This window comes from Anopheles coustani, chromosome 3 (assembly GCF_943734705.1).
Source record: "Anopheles coustani chromosome 3, idAnoCousDA_361_x.2, whole genome shotgun sequence".
Classification (NCBI taxonomy): domain Eukaryota; kingdom Metazoa; phylum Arthropoda; class Insecta; order Diptera; family Culicidae; genus Anopheles; species Anopheles coustani.
The window spans coordinates 20,091,180-20,118,797 of NC_071288.1; the positions used below are offsets into that span (position 1 = coordinate 20,091,180).

Below are 27,618 nucleotides of genomic sequence, written 5' to 3' on the forward strand. Positions count from 1 at the left end.
TTTCCGATCGGCGGTTACAGGGTTTCGCATAAGTCGGAGAATTCCACAAATCGCATGTGGTTTCTTAAGCTGCCATCTGACCCGATGGGACTCGTGTGAATAAACCCCACAAATCTGCCGCAATGCGCAATTGTCTTTGGTTATGGGAAATGGACAAACGGTGATAGACAAATTGTGTTAAAACGAATTTAAATAACGCAGCTATTAGACTCAACCCACCAGAACGGCTGAAATATTTCGAATGTACACAATCAATTACGCGCCACAGGAAATAGTTCACTTGTTCGATTATCTCAGCAGTCATATGATAGAGTGCCTTTCTTTGTTCACTATTTTGTATACATCACTACTATCATATCGGGTTATGTTATCATTAAGATTACTTGTTTGCTCACTGTATCTTTGCGCGATGGGTCGGTCCGCTTAACCGTTTTCGTGGGCGGGTGGACGCTTGCATAGTGCGTATCGGATGCTTTGGGTATACACATAATCAGGCCCTTGCTATAGAATATTAAGAGTACCTCTTTTTAACCCCACCGCTACCATTCTCTGTTTTCGATTAAATGGGGATTGAGAAACTGTTTAAATGCATCGCATTTTATATGCCTCATTTTACCTGCCCCTGCATTGCAACCTACTTTAAAACAATGCACTCTAAAACGTTGGCTACAGCGGATCCTTTTAAGCATTTCTTAAAAACATACTGTTTGAAGCAATAAATACATTTGTTGTGTATATGTCCACCAATTGCGGTCAGTTTGAGCGCATGTAAAAGACCCCCGGGGGCTGAAACAGAATACTGAATAAAATTGATCTAATTTACAAGAAAATAATGTAGTTTAGCTGACTTGCACTAATCCAGTATTAGTGGTAAAGTAATGTTAGTGCGTCGCATCTTTCGCTACTTGGTACGCTTAGTTAAAATCGATTCATAACGTATTTTGATTCCTGACATTCGATTAGTAAAATTTAATCATTTTGACTCTTAATCAACGTATGATAAATTACTACTTACTAAATAAAATTTAAACGAAACGGCACCCCGCACTGCACTTTGCTTGTTTAGCTTTTCTTCCCTCGTTGTCATGTCAGTTAACATATTACCGAAGCACATGTTCTATGTTAATGGTTGTTGTTTTGTTTTGTTCATTCAATTTGTTTTTGAGTGTGTTTTTGCTCTACATTTGGTACTAATTATCCGCAAAAGCCTCCTCATAGCAATACTAGCGTTTGCTACAACGTACATCATAATATGCAAGCGTACATATGACCGATAGACAAATCACATGCCCGGTGGCTACAATCACTTGGCGAAAAGTATAGGGTTTCAAAAGTGCATACCCGAACCTAGGCATGCTAACTGTTGTCTACTCTTTCCATTTTATCATTATTATTGTTTTAGTTTATGTAGGGCACTTTCCTTTTCGTAGATTGTATTGGAATGGCAGTGTAGACCGGATGTAGGAGCGGGATCATAAAAGTGTGTATCTGTGCACCGTGTCTTTCATGGTGGTTAAACGAATAAAATAAGGAAACAATATTACCTACATAAAAAAATGCAATACAAATGGCTAGAACTTTACATAAACAAAAGAAAGGTGTCTGAAGCCGATAACGAAGATGTAGACTTGTTATAACGTTAGCAGCAAAATGCGCATATGAAGAAAACTTCATGCTTGAACTAAAATCACTGAAAGCGAACACTTCATTGCGGGCGGCAATGCTACAAGAAATGGCCAAGCCGAAGGAATGGAAAGGAGCGCTGAGAATAAAGCGATCATCCCGTCAATATGAATCCATTCTCTGATCTACGTCGAAAGGTGATCACGGAGAATAGCGTTCGTGTTTCGCCCTTCGTAGAAGCACACGAATCGCTCCAAAGATTGCACACTTCAATCCGCTCGATGGTGGAATTATTTGGTATAGATCGTTTGCCAGACTGGCCGCCTCATGGTGCGGTTGCGTTTGGTTCCACTGCCGCCAGCGCCAACCTCCGCCGGTAGTATCGGTTCGAGTCCGTAATCACTTTCCACCTGTGGCGGAATCTTGTCTCTATGCTGCCGCTGGTGGTCTTGTGGCTGCTGCTGAGCCGGTTGCTGATTATGGTGCTTCCGTTTACCATATCTGCAAAGTGATATCAATTATAATTAAAAATGTAACCATTTAGTCAAACGAAAATCGAATTCGAAAAAATGACTCACTTGTTCTTTTTCTTGGAATTTGGCCCTTGAACCACACTTGCCTGCCCGGTAGCAGCATCATACTCGACCGGAAAGTGTCCACCTACACCACCTGCGACACCACCTCCAACACCACCTGCAGCTTTGAATGCATCAACCAGGATCACAGTTGAATTATTTCAGAGTTGAAACATTTCATCCCGATCTTCACAATCCTACTCACCTCCGTGTGGGGCATGATCGCGATGGGCGTGATACTTTCGACGATTGCCACCCGCTCCGGAACCATAGGAGGAGCTACCAGCATGGCGACCTATACCACCAACTACCGGAACTCCTACTCCACCGACGGATTCAACACCGCCAGCACCCGATGGAAGTAGGTTGCTTTCGGGTAGGGTTTGCTGCTGATGGTACCGTGGCAATGTACAGCTCTTTCCACGGCATCGTTTCATCTCTTCGAGCGTTGCGTGTAGCACGGCCTTTTCTTCGGAAGTCAAAGACGACTCCCGATTTTGTGTTTCAAAGGGATCTGGAAAAAGCACAAGAAAACCGATCTAAGTAAGTCTGGGCGATGGTTGCACATTCGAATGAAATACTGGAACGATATCGGGACCTATTCGCAGATTGTAGTACGTCACCAGTCCGGTGGTGAACTCGCAGTACAGGAAATTGTGTGTCTGATTGATTGTACGCAGGCAGCTGTACGTGTTGTTGTTGGCGTTCATGCAGAAGCAGAACGGTTTGTCCTCCCAAAGCGGTTTGGTGCGCCAGTGATTGCTGTCGTGGCTGAAACAGTTCATCCGCTCGGACAGGCATTCCTTTTCCAGCTTCGCCTTCTTGATACGTTTGCGTTCCTTTTTTCGTTGCCGTTCTTCCTTCAATCGGCGACGGGTTTCACGTGCGAGTTCTTTTTCATCCGGTATTGGACTGTAGTGTAGAAAATAAGAAAGGTAAGAAAGGGATGTTTTTATTTGAACGATATCGATGCTTCGCTTAAAAAAATGCCATACCTTTCTGCTTCAGCGGCACAATAACACTCGGTCGGTGGCACGGTAGCATCGACAGTTGTTGTTGGAATCATATTTTGTTGCACAGAGTTACCTAGGTCCTGGGTTCGGTTCATTCCAAAGTGAGGATCTTTCTCTGTGGGTTTGCGCCGATCGACTCTCGACTCTTCCTGGTTTACTGTCGGCACGGTTGCCGACGTCGTTGTCGTCGTCGTCCTACCGGCGTCTATGGCATTCTGAGAAAACTGTTCTTCACTGGTAGTGGACCGACTCTGTGCGCTTTCCGTGCTGCTTGAAACAGCCATCGAGCCTGAAGCCTCCACACTTGATTCCGTGGTTGACGAGGGATCTTCACGACCGAAACCGGACCCACCACTCGATCGGGAGAGATACGAATCCTCGCTGGAAGTTTCGGTGCTAACTGAAGCCGATTCTGTGGCGCTCGGAGTTGTCGTTGTCGTTGATGTACTACTTCCACCTAGAGCTTCCCCTCGATGCCGGCCACGGTGGTGCCCACGATTCTGTCCACGGTGACGCCCTCCATGGCTGGTGCGGTTAATGGCTTGCCCAGCCGTCGGTTGTTGATTATCCATATCGAAGAGATTTGTATCGATCAAAGGGCCATCGGCTTTCTCGCCCACCGATGGCTTCATAACTCTACGACGGTGGCTAGAACCGTTGTGATATTTTCCACCGGGACGTCGTACAAGCCCTCCGTGACCAACTTTCCGCGGGATGCTATTATCAATCGTAGCTCTCTCTGAGGATTCCGTTACCGAGGAAGCCATGGTCGTGCTGGTGGAAGATACTGTAGTAGTTGTGGTTGTAGTCGTTGTCGGTCGATGCCTCGCCACACCACTCAGGCCACTTTCAATCGTTTCATCTTTATCGTCTTCCTCGTCCTCTTCCGGCTCAGAGTCTTCCCCTCGGTAGCCGTGCGGTTTTTGCTCCCGTAGTAAACGCTTGATGTCCTTCAGCGTGTTGATCTTTTCCTTCAACACACGAATCAGCTGATCCACCTTTAAGCGGTTCCGTTTCCAGCTCAGTTCGTCCTCGTAAATCACATTCGAACAGTTGATACGATCCGCAGCTATGACGAAGCATCGTTTGGCGCTACCACTAGTGCTAGCTCCTTCCCCTGTCGTCTCATTTAAACGATCCTGCCCGATCGTTTCCATCTCCTCGTAATCCCGTTCGATATCGGACAGTGTTTTCTGCAGTTCGTGCACCACGTCAGTCAAATGGGTCGGAGGGGAAGGCACCTCGCGCTTGCTCCTCCTTCCTTCCGCCCGTTCGACATACTCGCCATCTTCCTCTTCTAACACCCTCTCGATCGCATCGATCCGGGCGGCAACCTCTAGCAGCGATTCCATCGTCGGACCCTTCGCTTCCATCAACAGCACCTCCTCACCTATGTCCCCCTCCCCTACCACCGCCGCCGACCGTTTCTGGCGGGTACGTCGGCGCCGGTGGGGCCGATGTGTCGCCTGCGCCTGCATCGTCGCCATCGGTTGCCACTTCGTATGGTCACGCTTGGTTTTGATTTTCGTGTAGAAAAAGTTATCCGACGTGAAACACGCGCAGTTGCGGCCGTTCGTTTGGTCGTTCGATTTCTTCGTTATTTCGGCCAGATGTTGCTGCAGTTGACCGTGGTATTTGCACTTATGCTTACGCCACCGGCCGTCCTCGCTCGTGCACTGCCACTTCTGCCCGGGGACGCAGTTTTGCTGCAGGACCGGATTGGAGCACTCCGTGTTGAGCCGGTCCATCTTCGAGCGGAAAGAAGTCAGGTGATTGTCCAGCGTGTGTTGATTGTCGGGCTGTACAGGGGCTTCTGTAGAACAAAAAAGAAAGCACAATGTCAATCTCCTGAACAAGGCGAAGCCGGTGCGTTTGATTTTAACATACGATCAAATGCATGCGCCTCCTGATGATCGATAACGTAGTCCTCGGGATGTTCGTCGTGTTTCAGCTCGATCGCCCCGGTTTCGCTTTCAACCGCTCCATGGTGATCGTCATCTGCAAAATAATACAATATTATTTATTTACTATATTCCGTTATACCAGCATAAAAAAACCCCATCAAACCTACCATCATCTCCATCCAGCTCGTGATCATCATCATCATCCTCGTGCTCGTGGGAGCTGAAGTCAAGCTCCTTCCGATCACTACCAACACTTGGCACGCTCGAAGCCATGTGCGATTCTTCCGCGTGGCCCCGTTCGAAAAGAACCTCCGGTTGAAGCTTCGGATGAGACACGTTGCCGTTCAGTAGATTAAACCGGGCACTGTACCTTGCCGCCGCAGCACGTTGCCGTTGTTCCTGGAGCTGCTCTGGTGTTTCACGTCGGCCAGAGCTCTCTATGAGGAACGTGTCGGGCCACTTGTCCAGAACCGCCCGGTGGCGATTGAGCACCAACGGCAGGATACTCCGACCGTCCATATGCGGTGGAGGTGCCACACCGCCGATATCAAGGAACGTCGGTGCCAGATCGACATTCAGAACTATCTCATCGACACTGTTATTATGATAAAAGAAAAAGAGGAATGAAAAATAAACACTTAAGTCATGAAATGGGTTGAAAAACTAAAATCTTACATTGTTGCCGGTTCAATGCCAGGTCCACGCATCAGGAACGGTACTCGAACGTCGAATTCGAACGGGAAACTCTTGCCCTTTATCAGTCCAAACTGGCCCAGATGGTAGCCGTGGTCGGATGTGTAGATGATGTAGGTATTCTCCAGCTCGCCGAGAGCCTTAAGCTCCTGATAGACACGTTCGACCGCTACGTCGACACTCTGGAGCGTCTGTAACCGTTTCGTCATCAGCAGATCGGTAAACCTCCGGTGGATCGGTTCCATCTGCTGGGTGACCCGCAAAATCCATTGTTTGTCCGGATTCGGGGCGTGATCGTATGCTGGCGTGCTGTAATAATTGGTAGATATTTATTTTATTCATGCTTAATGTTTTGACACTTTAAGTTGAAGTATTCCGGTTCTAACACAATTTTACTTCTCCGTCAATAAGAGAAATAACCAAATCAATCATTTAAGTTAAACCTTTTGCAATTCAAATTGTAATTTACATATCTTCTCTCGAGTTGCGTTTCAAAACATTTGCTGGGTCATAAAATGGAGCTTACAGCGCACGCTATCCCAAACCGTCCATCGTTTTCTGGTGCATACCGGAATGCACATCGCCCCAGTTAGCCAATCGATAAATATTGTTCATTTACATGCTTCAAAAACTTTGTGATTTACGATGCAGGCGATCACACAGCCCGTGGCCCTTCCTTTCGACCGTAACAACCAACTCATCGCGTGCCGGAAATGGCTAGGGACTAGCAACGGATGAAACGGTACGGGGGTATTTATTCGAAGCCCATCCTTCGCGGGCATGTTTGCGCTTTTGTTTTTCGACCCAATGCACTCCAATTGCATCCACGGGGGGGTGTTCCTTTGAATCCGAGGTTCCCATCTACCGGAACCGAAAAGATGCTTCCCGCATCGCAACAAAGTTCAAACGAAACGAAAACGAATCTATCGGGAGGTGTTTCGGTTCGCAACCCTTAGAGTACCATTGCCCTTGCATTTTTGATACAGCACCCGGCAAAGCAAACTCCCGAAAGGAACCCGCAGTGCAGACCAACTCCCCCAACTTGCCATTGGTCAAACATCAACCGAGCGGCGCACGAACAAATAGACCGCAAAAAGTGTGATTAATTTCAATTAAATTCTCCCCGGTCCAGCGATTTCTGGTGGCCAGAGCTAGTGGGCGGAAGTACGGGATAATTGTCCCCCAAGTGCGCACTCCCTCCCACAGCAACCCTCCCCCAATGAGGTAGCGTAAGCAAATGGAGGATGAGCTCATGCGATTCGTTACATTTCATTTGGTAGCCCACTTTCCGGAATGCATTACCGACCATTCCGGTATCGATTTCATTTTGCGGGTCATAGAATCGGTAATAATTGGAAACTGTGACGATGGTTTACGAATTTCCACGCGACTGTCATTCTTCATCAATTTGTTCAAATGGTAAAGCGAATCGTTACATTGTTACGCTACGTATCTCGTTAAGTTTTATAGGTTCTATTTATTGTGCTCCGGAACAATGCATTCAAAACTTAGTGCGCTTATCGTTGTTGTGTACTCGGAATGGTTAGTTTTCAGTTAGTTTTTTTTAAAAATAAAGTTTTCCACCGGCTAGTATTTCAATTGCTGGCGGATATATTGCTCGATAGAAACCAATCCGACTTCCTTCCAATTTGATCTCTGTTTACAATCTCGCAATTTGCCGGCATTTTTCCGTTCGCCCTGGAATGTAACAAGGGAGAGTGGCAGGACGATGCGGTGTGGCTTAAAAAATATTCTCACAACCCACCTTCGGAAGGCAAAGCGGCCGTTCTGCTCCATCCTGCCGCGTTGTTGCGTTGCAACGGCATTAACATAACTGTCGGAATTTATTGTATGTGCTTTCGTTTAGGAATTTGGTCACATTCGAATCTCATGAATGACATATCAGCGCCATCGCAACGCGCACCATATGTCAACCGTGGCAACCGCAAACAGCAACTGATCCGATTTTCGGGGGCCCGCGACACGAATCAACAATTCCCGGCGATTGATGGTAGTAAACTATTCTATTTAATTTTTTGAGAATATAGATGCTTGGATCAAAATAGTTTATTGGAAATTTTTATTCATGCCAAAACTTGTCCTACCGCGTGGTGGTGATGAGAAAAACGGTCACCCACTGTGTTCCCACGTCGTCCAGCTTCAGGTGATTTGATTGGGAAATAGTTTTGCGACTCCGGATCGCGGTTCGGAATCGTGGCACACACGGGCATCCGCACCGTCCGATACCGTCCATAAATCTCATCCCACGAGCAAAGGCGGCAAGGTCGGGCGGTGAGCGCGAACGCTCGCTATGCAAATCATATGCATGGCTAAGTTTCAATTTCGAATGTGTTAATAATGCATCGTGTGTGATTACGACCGTGGCCGCGCAAGCAACCCGGGCAAAGGCCGGCATGGCGCGCGCGTTCGTGCCGGCCACTTGTTTCAATATTGAGGCAGTGCAAATAAATAAAACTATCACATGATTAACGGAAGCGGGAGCCCAGTCCGGTGGATTCGGTGTGAGTGGTTGCGCTGAGCGGTAAAGGATTAGCGGTCCGAGTGGAAGTGGCCGGGCTGGTTGGAATGGAGTATGGCGTTAATGGATGGTGTGGCGTGAGATCGATTAATTAATTTGCCATCGCCTGGCTGGGCTTTGGAGTTCCGCAGAATCTCGATGTGTTTGAATGTTGGCCTGCGGCAACTGAAGTTGGTGGGTCCAACAAACGGCAGATGGGGTAGGCCAAGTCTAGCCAAGTGTCACACCAGTAACGGGTGATTAATTGCCCGGGGTTTTAAAAGGGGTGCTAGACTCGAGAGTGGAGTACCCTTTGGGGTCAACGTGAAGTGTGCAATTGGTTAGTATCGCTTATGCTAATTCGATGCGAGCTTTTAAATTGTGAGGCGCAATATTTGCTGCCGCCAAAAACCGGGTTCACTTAATGGAAAGACAATTAGAACGCAAACATAGCTTGTTTTTGGTTCAGGGACATGTTAAGTAAGCGCCTTGATTAAACGGAGAGGCATTCATAATCTCTAGGAGACTTTAAATTTAATGAAATAGAGAAATCTAACTGAAATAGAACCCCACTGTGACCTCCGTTTTGGGACATGATATTACTCTTAGTTTTGATTAAGGTTTAATCATTCATCTTCGTATCATTCCATCTCTCGCTCAGCCCACCAATGTTACATACCAAACGTGTTGATGGCTTTATTATTAGCTCTCCCCGCTTGACAACCATCGCGCATACCGCACACAACCGACAACAATAAGCATGATTCATGTTGCTGCGTCCAAAGGAACCCCCCCAGATGAAGGCGATAATTTCGGTGAAATTAATTATGATATCGCGTCCATTTGTCGCCGACGGTGTGTTTACTGTCTACCGGCTTCCATCAAGGCGACGGCCAAAGGCCTGATGCTTTCCGACTCTGGTGATGATGGTGCTAATTGACTTGCTGCCGACAACCGGAGCCGCAACACGTTCACGGGAACTGGAACGACTTCTCGCCGAAGGTAACTAATGTGACGCGTTTTCATTCATCGCCATCAGGGGCACCATCAAACGATAGCTCGTTAGCACGTGGAGGCAAAGTAACCCGAAAGCTGGTGGTAATTTATTGACATGTGACATACGGCCGGTGGAAATGAATGCCACCAAGAAACGGATTTCGATTTTCCCATTTGCTTGGGACTTATTCTGCATTGTGAATCGAAGGGATTCACCACAAGCGCTTTAGAAATCTATATGTAGTTTTGATGATACTGAACTTCCAGCTATTCCTAAGCTAGGCCTACTTACTGATGCGTTGTCACATTGAAGAACAGATGGCTGTACTGAGGGGCCGAGTCTTCCGGGCCGTGCGGTGCCGGGAAGCTCATCGCCAGCAGGACCGGCTTCCGGTGGTTCTGGTGCTTCGACTGGCGCAGGAACGCGATCGAGTCGTTCGCAATCAGATCCGGATAGTAGTCCTTCGCGTAGTCGAACCCGTGCTTGATCTTCTGCCCGTTCATGTTGATGCTGTAGTTGTAGTACTTGGAGTTCATGATCAGCCCGCCCCACTCCCGCCAGCCGGGCGGAATGTACGAGCCGTTGTACTTGTTCAGGTACTTGCCAAAGTACCCGGTGCGGTAGCCGGCGTTCGAGAGGTAGGTGGCGAACGAGCGCGTCTCGTACGTCGTCTGCCAGGTCGTACTCGAGCAGTTGTCGTTGTTGGTGAACACCATGTGATTGTGCACGTACATCCCGGTCAGGATGGACGAGCGGGCCGGGCAGCACATCGGTGTGGTGGTGTACGCATGCCGGAACTCGGCCCCACCGTCCCGCAGCAGGCGTAGCGTGCGCGGCATAAAGTTCAGCGAGCCCAGCTCCACGTCCTGGTCGTCGGTGAGGATGAGGATGATGTTGGGCTTCCGCTCGCGGGTCTGCCGCAGGTCGGCCAGCGGCGGCTGCCCGACGACGGAATCCTGCGCGAGAATGTGATCGACCACCCCGCCGGTGCCGCTCTTCTTCACCCGGCCCCGCCCATCCTGGGGCGCCCGGACGCGCCGGTTCTTCGACGTCCGATACTGATGGTGGCGTCGCCGGCCACTCTGATGACCGTTGCGTCGTTGGTGCCCCTGCCCCTGCTGCTGCTGCTGGTGAGGCTGATAGTCGGTCCAGTCGGACTGGACGTCACGATAGGCCACACTGCCGGTGGCCGATCGATCCGCACCGTTCTCCTCATGCTCTGCGGCTTCCACCAGAAGCGTGGCTCCAACTATCACCACAATGGAGCAAAACACCACCGTCAGCCGCAAATGGCCACTTCTTCTCGCACCTCGCATTAGCTTATCCAATAGAACTGATCGCAACGACAACATTGTGTGGTCGAAAACCGAAAACTACTGAACGTCAACAAAGAGAACTCCGGGATACGCGCTCAGGGAGCGTCGACGCTTCAGGCGTAAACCACACAAACCTATCACAGTTACCACACCACAGTTTCAGGTCCAATTCAAGGGACATAAACCCCGGCCGAACCAGATGTGCATTTCATGAATAACACACCACGGATCACTAGCGACATGGCGCGTTTGCTTAACCCTTCGGTCGACCGCCGTTTCACCAAAAGTCACACACACAGCAAATCATCCTCAAAAGGGCGCGCTGGGCGATCACTATCACACTTTCACCGGCTTCGTCTGCCACATGACGATCGCAAGGATCGTGTCGTGTGTTTCGTTTATTTGCCTCGGTTCTCCCGTATTCGCTTCAGGATCGTTTCACATCGTTATGCACATTTACCGGCTAATTACGTTCATAAAACCACAGCTTCAACGGTTGATTAATGGCACTGGGGCACGGCGCAGCGTGTGATTATTATATTATTATTATTTTTCTCGTTCCACTCGAACCACTGGCTCTGTCGAAACACTGGCCTTACGATTTACGACGACGACGGTGTCCCACGATGATGCTTCCTTTCATCGCCCGCTGATCAAGCGGTTCGTCAGGCGGATGATCTGCACACGATCACGGGAACTCCCAACGATGTGCGCGTTTTCCGGGGTCAACGGTCGCAAATCGGCCGGCGGAAGTTTTTTAGGGGATCCTCCGTCTGTGTTCGTCCGCTAATGAGTGTGACCTATGTCACCTACCGGTGGTGGTGTGCGTCCGGAATTTTGTGCTGCCACAGACGACACCCGAGAGACCTGCCGGAGTAAAGGAAAGGAAAATGAGAAAATCAGGAACAGGAAAGCACAACATGATTAATGTACCGCTAATTTTGCACATGTTGCCAGTTCGCTAGCATTGCCACGGCATAAAAGACCCCGGTTAGCCGGTGGAAAAGTGACACAAGCCGGAGGATGATTTATGCCAACGGCGTTTTCCATTCTAACTGTGCAAAACAAATAAAAATAGGTGATAAAAAGGTGCAGTGTGGAAAGTGCAATTGTAAAATGGAATGCCACAAAAAAACGCACACGTGAAATGATGCATTACCATTTGCATACCTTGCCGGCGAAATGGAACTTTGCACTACCATAAGTATAGTGCGATTGGAACGGAAAAGATTATGTTTTAGCACACTAATGTTCGTCCGAATGTCTAACCTCACCCTAATGAACATCCAGCGAGTCCTTGTAGCTTCAACTGAGAGCAAGAATAGAATGAGGCCAAAGCCAGAACGTTGCAAAAAAACCCCCGGTGGAACGATCCAAACAGAAACCGGGACCATTTCGAGCCGAACCGGAGATTGAAAGGAAAACGGATCGAAAAAAGGAAAAACACACGCGAGCCCGAGAAGGAAACGCACCCGACCGCTAATTACCGAGCGGGGAGGTGTGTTTGCTTTTGAGGTTACACGACCAGCCAGGAATCTTGGAGCTGCTCCCTCGCCCCGGACAAGGCCGGATACTTGATCTTACCTCCACCTTCCCCGCGCGGCGCCACCGGTCGGAAGGCGGCGAACCGTACAAATGGCAAAGGGCGCACCGGAGGTAATAAAAATTCGCATTACACCGTAATAGCGAGGCGATTAAATTACCGAAAAAGAAATCCAAACGACGAGCGGGAGTAGATGTGCTCCCCCTTCCATTTCCCTCCTCCTTTTCCTCTTGCTTGCAACGGAACGGAAAGGAAAATCGTGCGGTTCTCACTGACCCCTCGCTCCACAGGCTCTTGACGACGGCTCGAGTCATGTTGCGCGGTCGCGTTAAGCCCCCAAATTAATAACAGGTGAATTTATGTCGATGTTCGAACTGCCCGCCCCTCGCCTTCCAGGCGACGGGAGGCGCCTCAATGAGCCAAGCTACACGAACGAACCTTAAGACCATCATCGGTGGCATTTGCTGGTGCTCCAAAGCGTGTACCGCGATGCGATGGGAGCTTTTGCAAAAAAAAAAACGAACCAAACAACCACCAAAATGGTACAGATTAAACGAGATTGACGTAATGAAACCATTAAGCGAAAATGGAATGCTCCCAAGTGGGAGGGGAAAAAAATGGAACAAGAAAGCGTCTTTAACGTTTCCGAAAAGAAAAAAAAACGGTAGAGTAGAAGGTGCCGAGGGTTCTCGCGCTGGAAATAGAACCAAAAGCCAAGGTGGATTATTAACGGTTGCCCTTGCGGAAATTCCTAGAAGGCACAGAAACGCCAACACCTTCGGTTTATAGTGCCTTCCGCTCCAGGGTGGTCCAAGGCAACGTTGCGCTAGTGGTCCAAAAGAAAGAGGACACTTGAAAACCACTTAACTCACATTAATTTGTGCTATACACAAAATAATGGGAGGATTTCCTCCCGGCTCTCTCGTCAAACTCCAAAGGAACAAATTCACCAGCTTTAAGTTTAATACAGTGAATCTTTTAATTTATAGCTTCTAAAGGTGGTTAAACTTGTGGATGATTAAAGGTAATGCAATTAAAAGTCATCGCGCCATTTTGGATCTAAAAATTAGAAGGAAAGCAAATGACCAAACATAACGATTTTGCTCGCTCTCTCTCCCTTTGCATGTGTCAACATATATTCGGCAGTAGATTAATTGAATGCTCTTCAGTGATTAGTATTATACCCCGATATTTTGCACGCCCCGAATTGTGTTGATCTGCAAATGAACCAGCATCAACTATCGAACGGTCGTAAAAGCACCTCGAAAGAGTGCCGACATCTAATGCCATTACCAAAACAGGGTAAATTAATTTCCGATCTGCCTCTCCCCGCGACCGGGCGAATGCTAAAACACTGCGCATCGCCAACGGGCAGCCAGCCCAGCACTACTCCACTTCGAAAACTACCCTCGAGTGCACCCGAAGGGTCGGAATCTAATTTGCACCATCAAATTGAGCCTCTCCGGTCGCTGTCAACCGGATGCTTCTTGCTGCCTACCGTTCGGTGACCGAAAGCAGCCGTCCGGAGTTACCGAGTTTGGGCTAGGTACGTCCGGGTCTCCCCACGAGCGTATCGAAGGTGACAAAAAAAAACAGATGACCATGATAGAGTAATTGAACGTCATCCGGTGCGAAAACGGTGAGACAAATCCTTTTAAATTAATACACTACTGCAAAAGAACCAGTGGTTCCCCCTCGAGGGTTTCGCGTTTGCCTGGGCCATCCCTAATTGGGTGGGACATTCCGAGTATATTCTTTGCGAGGAGGAGAAATTTGGTCACGTTGCTGTGTGTGTTTTTTTGCACGTTTTTAAGTACCTTTTCCCTGCTTCGTTTTCCGGGGGAGAAGGTCATTTCGGATACGGAGTCTAGTGGTGATCCATTAGGGGCTCTGAGATACGCCCCATACCGAGCGCCATCGGTCGCGCGTCGAGCGCTCGGTAGATATTGCATTGCACTCCATTGCCAACAGGTTTAACGGTCCCATCTACGGCACAACGGAAAACGAAAACTGCACCCTCGGTAAATGTCAGTTGCACAACTTTCCGGCAGCGTGTGGAAGAAGGAAAGGTACGAGGCAAGGTCGTCGGTACTTTTCGGCTAGGAACACTATCGCAGCACCAACGACAACAACCACAAAAAAATGAGCAATGGGAAACGACGTGAAATCCGCCTGCAGTTGACTACTGAGACGAGACTTTTACGGACGGGGCACCGGTGGGAGGACCTCCTGAAAGGGATCATCGGGGGTTCGGGCGGTGAGTAATTAGGGAGTCCGTTTTTAGCACTTCCGTGCTCCACGGCAGAAGCACATTATTTTCGTTAGCCTCGGTCAGATCTTCTCGCTTTTTCTATCTCTTAGAATATTTTTTTATTCCTGCATCTTCTGTTTTTTCCATTATTGTTGCGCCTCAAGATTTTCTCCTAACGCGGTGCTATTTCGGTGAATATGACCGACCAACACTTATTTCCCTTTTTATTACCAACCACGAGTCTGCATCTCAAAGGGACGGCAGCGGCTTTGCAGCAGATGCTGGATGTGATGCACGTGCCATCAAAAATGGAACTAGCAGCCGTGCAAAATATGCCGACCGGATGGACCGTACCGGGACGCTCAAGATCGCAAATTTTTGGATCCACGGTTCGGTGGCGTACACTCAGCGACGTGGATAACTCAGCTTTAGTTTTTCCCGTCTTCGTGTTTCTTACCGGTATTACTTATCAACGGTTGCACAGCTCTTGCCGAACAAGAGCAATGTAACGGAGCCGTTAAATTGTGCAGCAAGGATTTTTTTCCTTATGCGCATGAAATTTTCCTGCCAGTTTTGCCGTGTGCCCCTAGTTCGCCTTAGGATAGGAAAGAATTTTTAAGGTAAGAAACAAAAGCAAAACAAAACCAAATCTGAAAGCACGTGAAAACTTAAACGTCTGCACGGCAGAAAAAGGCTCGATAGTCCAGCATGCCACCCGACGGAAACGGACTTTTTGACGATGGTCATTACGGGGAAAGTTCGCTTTCCCTACCAAAGCCTGGTAAACCATCCTTGAACAGGAACTAAGAATCCCTCAGGGTAAAAGTATGATGCTGCAACCATCCAGCACATCTAGCAAATAATATTTCGCTGCACTATTTTACCGTCATCTTCCTCCGATTCCGGTGATCACTCAGCCGTGTTGCGGTAAAACACTGCCGCTGCAAGCCAAAGTAGACGACACTAGAGAGCGGAGTGTAAATTTCATCTCCGTTAATGCACTTTTAGTGTGGTGCAAGGATTACAGGTATTTTATTTCGGGATGGTCCTTTTTTTTGCACACTCACAGAAAGGACGAGTTTTTTATCCAACTGCAACATAGATCCAACTGCATCGCCGTAAAGAGTAATTTCACACCATGCGGGAAGCAGGAGAAAGCGTAAGCTGAGAAGCTGCTCGGTTAAACAACGACAAAAACCTCAAAATGTTTACGAAATTCGGTAGAATTAACTCAAATGGGACAGCGGTGTATGTTTTCGGATTATGAGTCTCATCACTTCGTGAAATCCTTTTGACGTACAGATGAGAGTTGTTCAGTTTACCTATCTACCGTAGGTAGAAAAACCATCAGAACATAGAAAACTGTTAGCCAAGAAAATCAAGATTTCTAACGCTGAACAGTACAAAATGAATGTGAAGGATTAAAGATACCAGAGAAGGAAAGGGGATTGCAAATTAGAAGACCAACACGGCACGACGAAACAGGCGATAGACGATGACTCCAGCGGATGGAGCAACGATCAAAAGGACGGTAGAGAATTCGCTACTTAGCACTGGTTACGCGCTTATAATCCCTCAGGCGCACTGTAATTTGCTTAATTACACCCGCCCAGCCCAATGTATCAAATGAACCGGGTAAAGGAAAACTATCCGTCCCAGAACTTCGCGCAGGCGTCTAATGGCGTTTCAATGGGTAAGGAAAAGCTTCAACATAAGACATCTCGGAGGCCGTAGGAGACATGAAAGGGATTTCGGTATGGAAATGGTTCTTTAGGTTACAGCACGAAGATATAAAAAAAGCGAAACGGCAGAAATCTAAAAATAAACGCTATTACCGACCTCCAGGGGCAAAGGTAATGGTTTCCCCTGGACCTTGCTCCTTGGTACGTTAAACCGGATACCTTTGATGAGCATACAGGTTTTGAGAAAATCGGGAAAAAAAAGTTGATCGCGAGCCCGATGCCTTCCTTCGGCCGTGCTTCGTCAATTCCGGCACGAAGAACGGCTTTAATTTCCATCCCCATCGCAAGGGAGAGGTGTACGGCCAAGCAGGACAGAGTTCAAAAGGCTCTCGGAGCTCCGGCATGCCTAACCATTGGCATTAGGTCGTTAATTGTGGCGATTGATTTAGAGTCAAAGGCTCTCCGGCCGATCGGCTCAAATCGGTACGATCGGATCGCGCGCGCGCGCGAGCATTATCCTACCTCCTTGTTCCACCTTTCGTCCGAATGGTCCAAGATGTTGTTTCCGGTGCGAACAGGGTAGCCTCGGCCGCAGGGTCGAGAGGGTCGACCTTCCCATTCGTTCTAATACGTAACCCCCGGGATGGTTATCTCGAGCCATCAAAACGTATAACACGCCGGCTCAGCTCGGTTAAGCTGGTTCGCTCGACACGAAAGAGTGCTTCAACGCTCTACTCATCTCGCCAAGGGTCGGCCAGGGTAGCACACTTGAGAAACTTGACCTTTCCCACCGTTTCAGACGATGTGGAGTCAGATGCTGCCCTCTCGAGCATTCAGCTCGCCGTCGATCGGTGCACAACTTGGGATGGAATACACTCTCCAGCCAACTGACATGCCGATTGACATGTTTGAAGAAAACGTTACTGATCGTTTTCACCGGGTTCGCTTATGCCCATATATAACGAGATAATCAGTTCAGATTATCGTTTGTTTTGAATTCATCTTATAATATATTGATGTGTTGAATTTTAAAATTCTCTAAACTCAAGTTTCAACGCACCAATTATAAACATTCTTGCGTCAGAATCTCTACCGCTATGTCGCTTTTGTTGTGTCGAAAATAAATGTACAATTCAATTTACCCTCAACAATGTTTACCCAACAATTCAAACCGATACAAACACGTGAAAAGTGAAGCTTTTTTACTTTCTTTGTCGAAATAATAATGACTACACCATCCATCACACCAGCGGATTGCACAAATTGCATCGCATTGTGTTTCCTATCCGTGGTCGATCTACGTCACGCCACGTCGCGTTCCAGAACAGCAGCCTCTGTTTGGGTCGTCTAGTGCCCTCGTCACGCTAGCATACCCCGAGCACACAGAGCAGCACACTAAACTAACTCACATCACTTTCCAACACACGTTGGCATATACCAGAATTGAAGGAAAACAAGAACGGAAAGCCCGGAGCATGAAATATTCAGCGACATCATCCAAACACGAAAACCAAAGCACATCGTTGCGCGATCGTTAGTTTTTCCGCACTGGAAAAGTCCATCATTGTCTTGTAACGTTTCAACCTGGTGTCGGCAGGTGCATCGCCGCAAGTTGTCTGAGTCCGTGTGTGCCCCCGAAAACTCAGAGCGGAGGTCTCCTGGCCGAAAGCCGAAACTGAATCATGTTGTCCGACTGGATCAAGCCTCTTCCGAATGGCACGGTGCCGATTTAAAATCCTAGGTTTTCCGAGTCACATACTGGCAGGGACAGGGGGTAAGATACTAAGGGTGGATTGGATTGATATCCTGGGTACAGAGTAAATTTTCCCTTTCCCTTCCACCATTCCCATCGCACTCGAACATTTGCGACGTTACGAAGCACATTGTGGACGGAATGTTTACAATTCGAACTCAATTTCGAAGGCCGATGGAAAGCCAGCATGAACCCACACTCGCAACACCGGCCCATCAATCCCCGACCCCCTCTTCCTGTCCCTTCGCTTCCACGCCAACGCGCAAAATGTCATCACGAGCAAAACGGAACTCCCGCAAAAGCGACCGCTTCCGGGGGCTGTTGTTTGTTACCAAAAATAAAACGAAACCAAAATAGCTCTGGAGAGAAAAAAAAATGGTCGTACCACCCCACTTTTCCGACCGACATACAAGTAGAGTAGTCGACCCAAAACGTCGCACACGAAAGTGGACACAATTTGTTGAGGTCGGCCGCCACCCGAGGGAGGAGCAATATTCAAAACACAGCACGAAACCTCCATCACTTGTGAGACACCTACGTACGAGAGGCATTCGCGAGCCCTTCGAGCTGGGTGGTGGAATTTTCTTCGTAGTTGTGTCTCTATTGCCGAAAAAATCGATTCCTACATCGGACCGATAACACCCGCTCAGGGTAGGACACCTCGTCGGAAGGTTGCACGGGGAAGGACGGCATTAGACGGTTGGTTTTGTTTTCTTTTTTTGGGCTATGCCAAATTTTCGCCCTTCAGACCATGGTAGTATGGTGTCGCAGTCGTAAACTGTAGAGTTTAAGCTCCATGGGCAAACGTACGACGTGCTATCTTTACTATCTTTTCATCGACAGTGAAAGTACTTCGGTGTGAAACGATGGTTTTATTTTCCGATTGAAGGTAGAGATTTTTATAGTTAAAAAAATAAAGCACCAAAAAGGATGGAGTTCGACAGGGGCATATTGTTAAAATGGCTGTAAAACGAACGATCACACTGTAAAAAGAAGGCTTCTGCCTATTCATGGAAATCTATTAACAAATGCTAGTCAACTAGAACATTTCAATCGTGGAGGAACTGATTTTGGAATAGACTATTTGAGATTAATTTTAAATATTTGTTTGTCAAAGAAAAACGAACATCCATTGGGAAAAATACGGAAACACCAAAGCTAATATATTTTTTAGCGCCTTATTCGTTTTTCATCTCGATATTTTCCTAGTGGTTATATCAGAACATATATTTCTATCCAAGCCCCGCTGTTAGATGAGATGATGCACGTTTATTAAAGTGTCCTCAAATACATATCCCTCAGACAAATAAAATACAGCCTCGTCAACATCGCGTCGGGAAAGGCTGCAATTGTATGTTTGCACCGTACACTACATTTCCTGCCGATGTTTTCCCAGTGTTATCTCGATTGCCCGGCCCGGGCTAACAGGCAGCTCCACGACCTCGGGTAACAGGTAACAAAATAAAGCATTTCCATCGGTTACGATTCCGCCGGTGGCGAGATGGTGCAAACAGAACGTGAGATATCCCCGGTTACGAACCCACCGACGGAACCGGCGGGACTTTAGCTTTTCCCCTTTCCCCTCCTTTTGCCCGCAGTTGACTTACTTCCCCCTTGCCGGGCCTGTCAAATGAATGGTCAGACCCAACGTCGACGGGCAACGAGTTTTTCGAGCATAGCCTTTAATTCCTTACCACCTTCACACATATCTTCCTTTCGGACGCGATTGCATCTTCGATCGTGTCTGGTGCACCGACAAGGCAGTGGCGCAATGAAAACATGGCAGTAAAAAAACCCCGGTGCATTTACGGAGGCCACAGCAACACCGGTTCTTATTTTATTTATGACCACCTAATGAACGACAGCGCACCATCGCGTCGTCGTCCGTCGTGCCACGCAGTTCTTCCAAGTTGGTCCAAGGGTACACCCAGTGGAATTGGATTCATTCACTATTCTCGTGCCTCCGTGGTTCGACACAAGGCAAATTAAACTGTGCTGTAAAGAAAACGAGAAACATCGAGGCGATGCTGCCGTATCGCACTGGAAGCGGATAGATGATATACTGGGGAAACACCCGGAGTGTGGCTATGATGCCAATGTTAGGTTATAAGTTCTGTAGAATACTCCGCGACTACCATTTCGAGCTTTCGATCGACGTTAGTTTATTCTGCGCGAAGTGCACAGGAAGCCCCAAAGAACTGATGATAATCTTCCTTTGAATAGCGCTATGCTCCCTGGCTAAAGCCAGACCAACGCTGGCACATCTCCTTGTGGATATGGGTACCCAAACCCATCATTCTAGCGCGACGATATACGATTACGCTTTACATCAACCTGTTGGCAAAAATAGTTGAAACACGTTTTCAGTCATGTTCAGATTTTGTCTTGCTTTATGAATTTTCCACCGGGCGCAACTTGTAGCACCCAGAAGCCACGGGCAGTTCTTGTTTAGAACTCTAGCCTATTGTTCCAACCACTAACGTTCGTGTACGATTCCGGGATGGTAATTTTTCGCGATTACCTTCTGTGGGGGACTCCAGCCAAGGGAAAAAGCTGGTAAAAAGTGAAGACTAATCGTTTCCGTTGGAGTTGGATTAACCTACCTAAGCAACCATCGGATAGCAGCCGCCTCCGGAGCGCTTCGATTGCAAACCGGAGATAGTTATGGTCTACCGATCGGAAGGCAAATGGCCAAAGGACCAACACCCTAGCGGAAAAGGAAATAAAGAAATACAAGGTCTGCACGCAGAGAAGTATTGTTGGTTGCCTTAAGCTGACAGAAGAATGGCCGGTAGAAACAATAGGAGAGCGGACCTGTTGTCGGTTTTGACATCGGTGTGTAACCCTCGTGAGCCTATGGCTAGAACCTGTGAGACAGTATCCTAATCCCTTGGGGGATGGTCCTACAGCACGCCATTTAAATATCGGATTAACTTATCTTTAATGTTCTGATCAATTCGAAACACGAAAGAGGGAAAATGTAGTTTAGCCAATTGAATCCCCACACAAGGTCGAATGAAAAGTAGAAAATGTAATATATAATCGCATTGCTTACTCACTTCCAACCGGTAGTAGGTTTTACCATAAAGAACCTTCAATGTAAGTAACGATAAAAAAAACCTTATGATGGGTTTCTTCCATTTATTAAATTATTTAGCACGAGCAAAGAGAGCCGACACACCATCCATATTCGGACAGTTTCCCTCGGGGTACTTTAATCGATGGATGCCATCTGAATCATCATCCGTTTTTCCCGCTTTGGGGGGTGATGCCATTTCCAGCGCATTGGTAAAAGTATGTTTTTTCTCTCGCACCACGCGGGTTCTACCGCCACCTGCCAGCTTCGGCGCCATATTTGGGACGGCCTCAGCTCGTCGAAACACATCACCAACAGGGCAGGTGCTCTTAAAGCTGCCCCCCCCCCTTTCCCCCCTTCCCCGGTAGTACCGCCATCTTAAGCACCATACGTACTACGGAACCAGTCCATTCAATTCCTATATCGTCGTTTTCTTCCCGAGCCCTCGGATTCCTACCCACTTTCTCTTCTTTAACGGCCACCACCCAGAGGGTGAGGCGAAGTCCGAGGCGTCCGCCATTAAATCAACCCCGTAAAAGGGTTAGCGGGTAGGAAAAACCGCAAAAATAAACCTGTACGATTGCCATTTTTCGACCAGACGCAGCAAACCCTTTTGTGCCGTTTTCCAATTTCGGCTCGGAGGATGATGGTTGCGTGGGACCAGTGAAAACCTGTTTTCCCCCCTCATCCTTTAGGGACTTGCGTGCGTGGGGGGGGGGGGGGGAAGGAATTTTCCTAATCAAGGATGGAGCCCTGATTTGCCACTTTTCCCGTTTCCCCCCAGCCATTTCACCAACAAACCAAGAGGCGCGTAAGGGGTAGGAGAAAATGCTAAATTCGACCTGTTCCATAATTGATTACCATTTTCATCCATTTCAACCATCAATGAATCACGCACGCACATTCGCACATCTCCACGAGTGTGGCTTCCTTTTTTTCTCGTTTTTGTTGTTGTTGTGCGTGTGTTTGTTGTCTACGGTGGTTCTTTATTGTGCCGTACCTTCGGATCGGATCCTTGGAATTTCGATGGATCCGTTTTGGGCACAGCACCAGGGTAGTGTAAGGCCAACCTTCGCCTCTTTCCGTCCAAGCTGGGAGCAAAATAATGAATGAACGGACGACGATTGAGCTGGTGAATGACAGGCACAAGCAATTGCCATTTTCCATGCGTATGCGTGTGTGGGAAGTGGAAGGTGAATTTCCAAGCTGAAGGAGTAAAAAGACCTCCAGCGCCCAGCGGGGTCGCTTAAATTAACTTCCATTCACCGATCGTGGATCCATCATGGCGGACGTCACTGCAGGGCGCACTCATTTAGGCAACCGGCGGCTCGAACCGGTCACCCGTCGTTCGAACACAAACAAGGCACGTACGTTTAATCGTCACAATCAGCACCGGGCGCGGGCAGGCTCGTCACCATCTTCGCGGGTCGCCGCCGTGGCTGATTGGATTCGATTTCCGGTTTGATTCGTCGGCCAGATCGGAAAGTGTGTCACCCGGACGCGGCAGAAAAGAACCACTAGGTTTGAATGGATTTAGTCAGTCTATTGTGTTTCGTAACTGTTCCACCGGTTTCCTGCAAAAGCTTACACAATATAACGTAAGAAAATATGAAGAGGATTATGTTTATTTCAGAGGAATTTTTACATTTTATGGTAATCAGTGACACATGGTTATTAGGATGAAAAGATTAAAGGAGAACAAAGCAGACTAGCTTGAACGCAACACGAATTCAACCCAGTTCCTTTATACTATTTTTTGTATAAACACAATGATAACTTAAATCCACATAGAAAATAGCAAAAACTTTACCGTTGCGTGTTAACTGTTAACTATTGTTAACATAATGATAGCTTAAATCCACATAAAAAATAGCAAAAACTTTACCGTTACAACTGTTATCTCCTATGCGAATATTGAATATATCAAGTCCTAGAATAAATACTCATATTAGGACAAGAATAAAAGAGTGAGAATGTTAGGTTTGGTAAGTGTCCAATGCCTGAAAGGAAAAAATTACATCTACATATTTTCTTTTTTACTCCTCTCACTGGTCTTGTGTGTACTTGTTATGTTTTTCCTTACACCTCATATTACATGTCGTCCGCAAAACACGTCGTCAATTTGTGTCGCAAAAGAAATACCAGGACATAAAATACACACACATACCTCACACGATTCGGCGTTGTTGAACCTTCACCGATCGCGGTACTCTGCGGCTTAAGAGCGAGTGTCCTTAAGCGAGGTAACGGAGCCGAATCGCCGTGGAATGTTCTTCCGTGTCATTTACTCACCACTTTGCGCGCTGCGGTACACACGGTATGCTCATTAATGGGCCATAGAAATACCACATCAAAACTCCAACGACCCGCGTCGTTGTATCAAAACGTGGGCGAAAAAAACGCGATTTTACGAGCGAACAGGGATGTGCTCGAGAGCACAGGAATCCCGTGGAGACGTTGCGAATTCCGATCCCAAACGGTGCGCTGGTGATGGTGTTGATCGGGAAAAGTCACTTGCCACAAACTTTAGCGCCCGTTACTGTGACACAGAAATTCCACGGGCACTGCAAAATCCAACCACTGGCTGGAGGTTGCCAACCGTCGCCCGAAGTGTGACTGACATCCTTGAGTGGAGCAACTTGTCCAAACGGTTCGCCCCGGGGTCGCTCCGAAGGCGCTGCCCGAGGGACCGGTACAGCAAATGGTGGTATTAGGCGAGGAAAATTCCCCCCCTTCCCAGGCTAGCTCATAAACTATTCCAAAAGCCATTGCAAAACCATCGGAGTCGTCTTCCACACGATCCGAAACACGAGTGGTTACAATTTGCGGCCCAGCACATACCGTGTTTGTGTGTGTGTATGCGACTCGAAAGTGCGAAGGAATTTTCGTGGAAAAGGATACGCCGGTAAGTGAACCGTTTTGAAAGGAATGTTCACTTCCGGCATCCGAAAAACCACTAGCGACCACCGGAGCGTAGAGTCAGGCAGCTTGACGCACGGCGGCTGCTAACCCGTCCACCAATCAACCAAGTTCATGTTCGGGACATCCTCACCCATCACCCCATCGGCCATCGGCTTCCTTCCTCTTACGACCGAGCTTCAGCAATTTCTCTCTCCCCAATCTAGAACGACTTTATGGCGCCGTCGCCGTGTTCCCGAAAAGTAGAGTGAGGGAACCCCAACGGTGAGGAGCGGAGAGAGGAACAGCATCCGAACGGAAAATATGTTTCACCGAGTCCCCCTTCTTGCACCGGTTTCCCATCTTTTCGCCTTTTATTTCCTCACATTTAATCCCTGGCGAACTCCTCCAGTCAACGCTCTCGTGACGCTGGTCGTCAGCCCAAGGAAGACAAAATGGTGCCGGGGTGTCATTATCCTAGTTCACCACCACCCCCCTAAGTCAAATACGAACAAGTCGGGGGGAAGAAAATCTTCCATTTTCCTCCTCAACTCAACGAAAAATAAAACAACCAACAAACGGAAGGAGCATGAGAAAGGCCAACAGCCAGCTGAATGGCTTGTGTTTGAAGATTTAACTAACTACCGTGGCGCCCGCCTGTCCCTCCAGGGTCGGTGTGATGAGCCACCCGCCCCAACAACCGGCGACGACGAATGAACCCGATGAAGATGGCAGCATGCGAAAGTAACTGTTTTAGAGCGCCCCACGGGCACGCTGTCCCATAAAAACGGGGTTAAGTGGGTGGAAAATGTGTGACAATCATGAGCTTCCTGTCACCGTCAAGTACTTGCGGAACGAAAGGCACCGCACACAGCCACACGCAGTCGGTTACGCTCCTTACGCCACCAGGAGGCCACAGGGTCGTCAACTTATGGAGGAAGAGTGCTGAGTGGTTCTCCGGGTTTTTGTTTTTCCCTCGATGGAAAATGATATGCAGCCTTTTTATGATTCACATTTGAATACTTTCATTCTGTACCTATTTTTTGTTGCCACTTGTGGCCTTTTTGTTTGCGAACTACATATTCGTGGTATTAGAAGGATCGATAAGCGAGTAATCAACTAGTTTCGGCTCAGTTTGAGGACAATTTTTAAGTTGTAGTACGATAAATTTAATTCTTTTGAGTACCGATTTTAAGATAGGTCTGCGTTTCAAATATTTTTTTATGAACAGTACCAAACATGCAAATTAATTTTTGAAGAGAGGTTTTTTTTGTTTTTTCTCAGGATTAAAGATGACATACAACCATTTAATGATTCACATTTGAGTATTTAAAGAGGTTTCGGTTCAGCACATTTTACTCTTTTGAGTATAACATATACGCGTGGAATCCCAACCGAGACCGGACCCTCCCCTGTACGAGAGGACTGACTATCCACGTACAACAGGGAAACAAGTCTCGTAAGCCCTTAACGGGCAGGCATGACCAACAGGTCGTTACGCCAAGAAGAAGAAGATATAAGATACTTTTACGCTCCAATATCATGTTCTATATACAAATAGTAAAGCGGTCAGACTGTCTCAATATTTGTAGATACTCCAAGGCCAACTTTTACCTTCATTTTACGAGATCATAATCTATTCACCTCATGGCAAATTCATGCTCAATCCAACCAGTCTCTGTTTGTTCTTCTCGTCCAATGTCAGCACACTTCAGCAGATTGAAAGTTTGATTGTGCTTTAGTTTTGCCCCAGCGGGGTCGATCCATGGCCAAAAGGAAGTGTAAAACGGCACAAACACACTCCGGCCACGAAAACGGAAAGAAAGCAAACCTCAACTCGGAAAGATCGTATGACATAAAGCGGATGGAAAAACCCGATGGAAACGGGCGGAAAAATCTGGAAGTTTTTCACTTTCCTCTCCATTTGGCAGCCGACCAAGCGAAGGCGAGCAAATTTTGCAGTTTCTGCTTCTTTTCTTTTTTGGTACTTTTGTGCAATCGCAAAATCTCAAGCCGCTTTCGTTGACGCTATGACGTCAGCGTTGGAAATGGGAAAACAGATGGGATTTCAGCAGTCGAACCCACTACGCCGAGTGCAGCTGTCGATGGGTAAATGGTGTGAAAATATTAATCGGCTGATCGATCCTTTGCATCGTTCAAATGCAACGGAAAGCATATGAAGATATTGTATGAGAATCAAATGTTAAAAGCACAAGTTATCAGAAATAAACATGTCTAAAACGAATATATTATCTAACCTTCAATTCTTCTTGAGGTCCAAATTTTACAACATAGTTTTCTCGATAAAGCATTAGAGTAATGGAAGAAGGATTGCCATCGAATCAATTATGCCATTGCAGTATGCACATAATTTTCCCGCTTCCCATAAAATCCCAATATTCATCATGCCGGTACCAATTCGACCCCGTGGCCATTCCTCCTGGACCATGTGTGATATGAATTCATATTGCTCCCATAAACATTTCTATTTATACCGATCGACGGGGTAGCGTCGACCCACAGCAGCACCGACAACTCCCTCCGGCGAATCATCGATCGATCGATGCGGCATCGATTGTTCATAGGCAATTTCACATCGGTCCGCTGCTAAAAAAGATGTGCCGCATCATAATTCACTTTCCACGTCACGTCCTCTCTGTCGACGCTGTCGTCTATTGTTCGATTATACTGTTTTCCAGGGGGAAGGGGTCGAGAAAAGTCTTATTAGCTTATTGAACCTTTCCCGGACGCATCATCCCCTCGGGGTGAGAACGTCAGGGGGTGGACGTAGTAACCCGTGCAGTCCTAAGCGGGGGTGAAGGAGGGCTTTTCTGATTCACTTTTTCCATCCCGAAAGCCTTCGGCAAGGAGGGCTTCCCGCTGGGCGTGGTAGAACTTTTATGTAGCCGTGTGTCTACTGGTTTCTTCTGGACTGGGCTCAAAGTCCGAGACCGAGCCGTCGAATGTATTTGCAACCATAAAATGGTATACTGTCTCTTTTATGGTATCTCCATATTTCAGAAACCTTTTCGTTCAGTTTCGTACGAAAGTACCCATCTATTTCCCGATGTTCCGTTTTAGATTGGCAGATCGATTGCTCGTTGTTGAAACCTCCATATGTCCAGCGAGCCTCAATGTTGGTGGCAGAGGCTCGTAAAACTACCGACTAAAAGCGCTACCAGTACTTCCAAAATGCTTGAAGTACCCGGACATGTCATCATTCGTTGTGGGCCTCGTCTGGAAGCCCAATGGAGACATTTAAACCCTCCTTAAATAAAGTGATGGCAATATTTTACATGGAAAAAAAACTGTCCCTAGAAAAGCAGGAAACTAACCCATTCCACAAAGCGGAAGAAAGTAATGAGTGTCCGTAAAATAGTGATCAACGACAACAAAACAACAACACACACATGTTGAGTTTTTGTTTTAACGCCTTTTTTGGAGCTACCCCATTGCTCCACAAGGCAGACGGTTTTAATGCTTCCGTGCTTGCTACATCTCCGCTTTTGGGCAGCACGTGATTGAAAAGCGTGAGAATATGCTCGATCCCAATGTCTGGCCTTTTTTCTACATTTTTTTGTCTCCAACTCTCAGGCATATTTAGGGGGGGGACTGAGACAGCAAATGTTTTCTTTGCACTTTCTGTGCCCGGAAAAGAACCTCGCTAGAGGGCGCCACGGAGAAAGATTAAAGCCAACTCAGCTATGTGCGATGCAAACAAGTTTATTTGTTCTTTAGAAAAAACTTCTGCTTGACTCTAGAGTTGTGACCAGAAA

The 27,618-nt window shown here is 47.5% G+C and overlaps 1 protein-coding gene and 1 long non-coding RNA gene across 2 annotated transcripts in view; both read right to left on the reverse strand.

The window, feature by feature from the left end:
• Positions 1-298: 298 nt before the first annotated feature.
• On the reverse strand, positions 299-10,657 carry LOC131266952 (extracellular sulfatase SULF-1 homolog). Its single transcript, XM_058269657.1, has 9 exons — positions 9,615-10,657; positions 5,791-6,117; positions 5,283-5,710; positions 5,099-5,209; positions 3,194-5,024; positions 2,797-3,110; positions 2,404-2,712; positions 2,202-2,322; positions 299-2,124 (listed from the first exon to the last, which is right to left on the reverse strand). The coding sequence occupies exons 1-9, from the start codon at positions 10,637-10,639 to the stop codon at positions 1,914-1,916; spliced, it is 4,677 nt and encodes a 1,558-aa protein (XP_058125640.1). The 5' UTR covers positions 10,640-10,657; the 3' UTR covers positions 299-1,913.
• An 823-nt stretch (positions 10,658-11,480) lies between these two features.
• LOC131258678 (uncharacterized) overlaps positions 11,481-27,618 on the reverse strand; it is a 36,422-nt gene continuing 20,284 nt past the window's right edge. Inside the window, exon 3 of the long non-coding RNA XR_009178100.1 lies at positions 11,481-11,506. This is a non-coding gene — a long non-coding RNA (uncharacterized LOC131258678). The remainder of the gene's footprint in view (positions 11,507-27,618) is intronic.

Coding starts and splice junctions, on each gene's coding strand:
- LOC131266952 (XM_058269657.1), bottom strand. CDS start 10,639: ATGCGAGGTGCGAGAAGAAGTGGCCATTTGCGGCTGACGGTGGTGTTT. Junction 3,111..3,193: donor TGTGCCGCTGAAGCAGAAAG/GTATGGCATTTT, acceptor TCTACACTACAG/TCCAATACCGGATGAAAAAG. Junction 2,125..2,201: donor AATTCCAAGAAAAAGAACAA/GTGAGTCATTTT, acceptor ATCACTTTGCAG/ATATGGTAAACGGAAGCACC.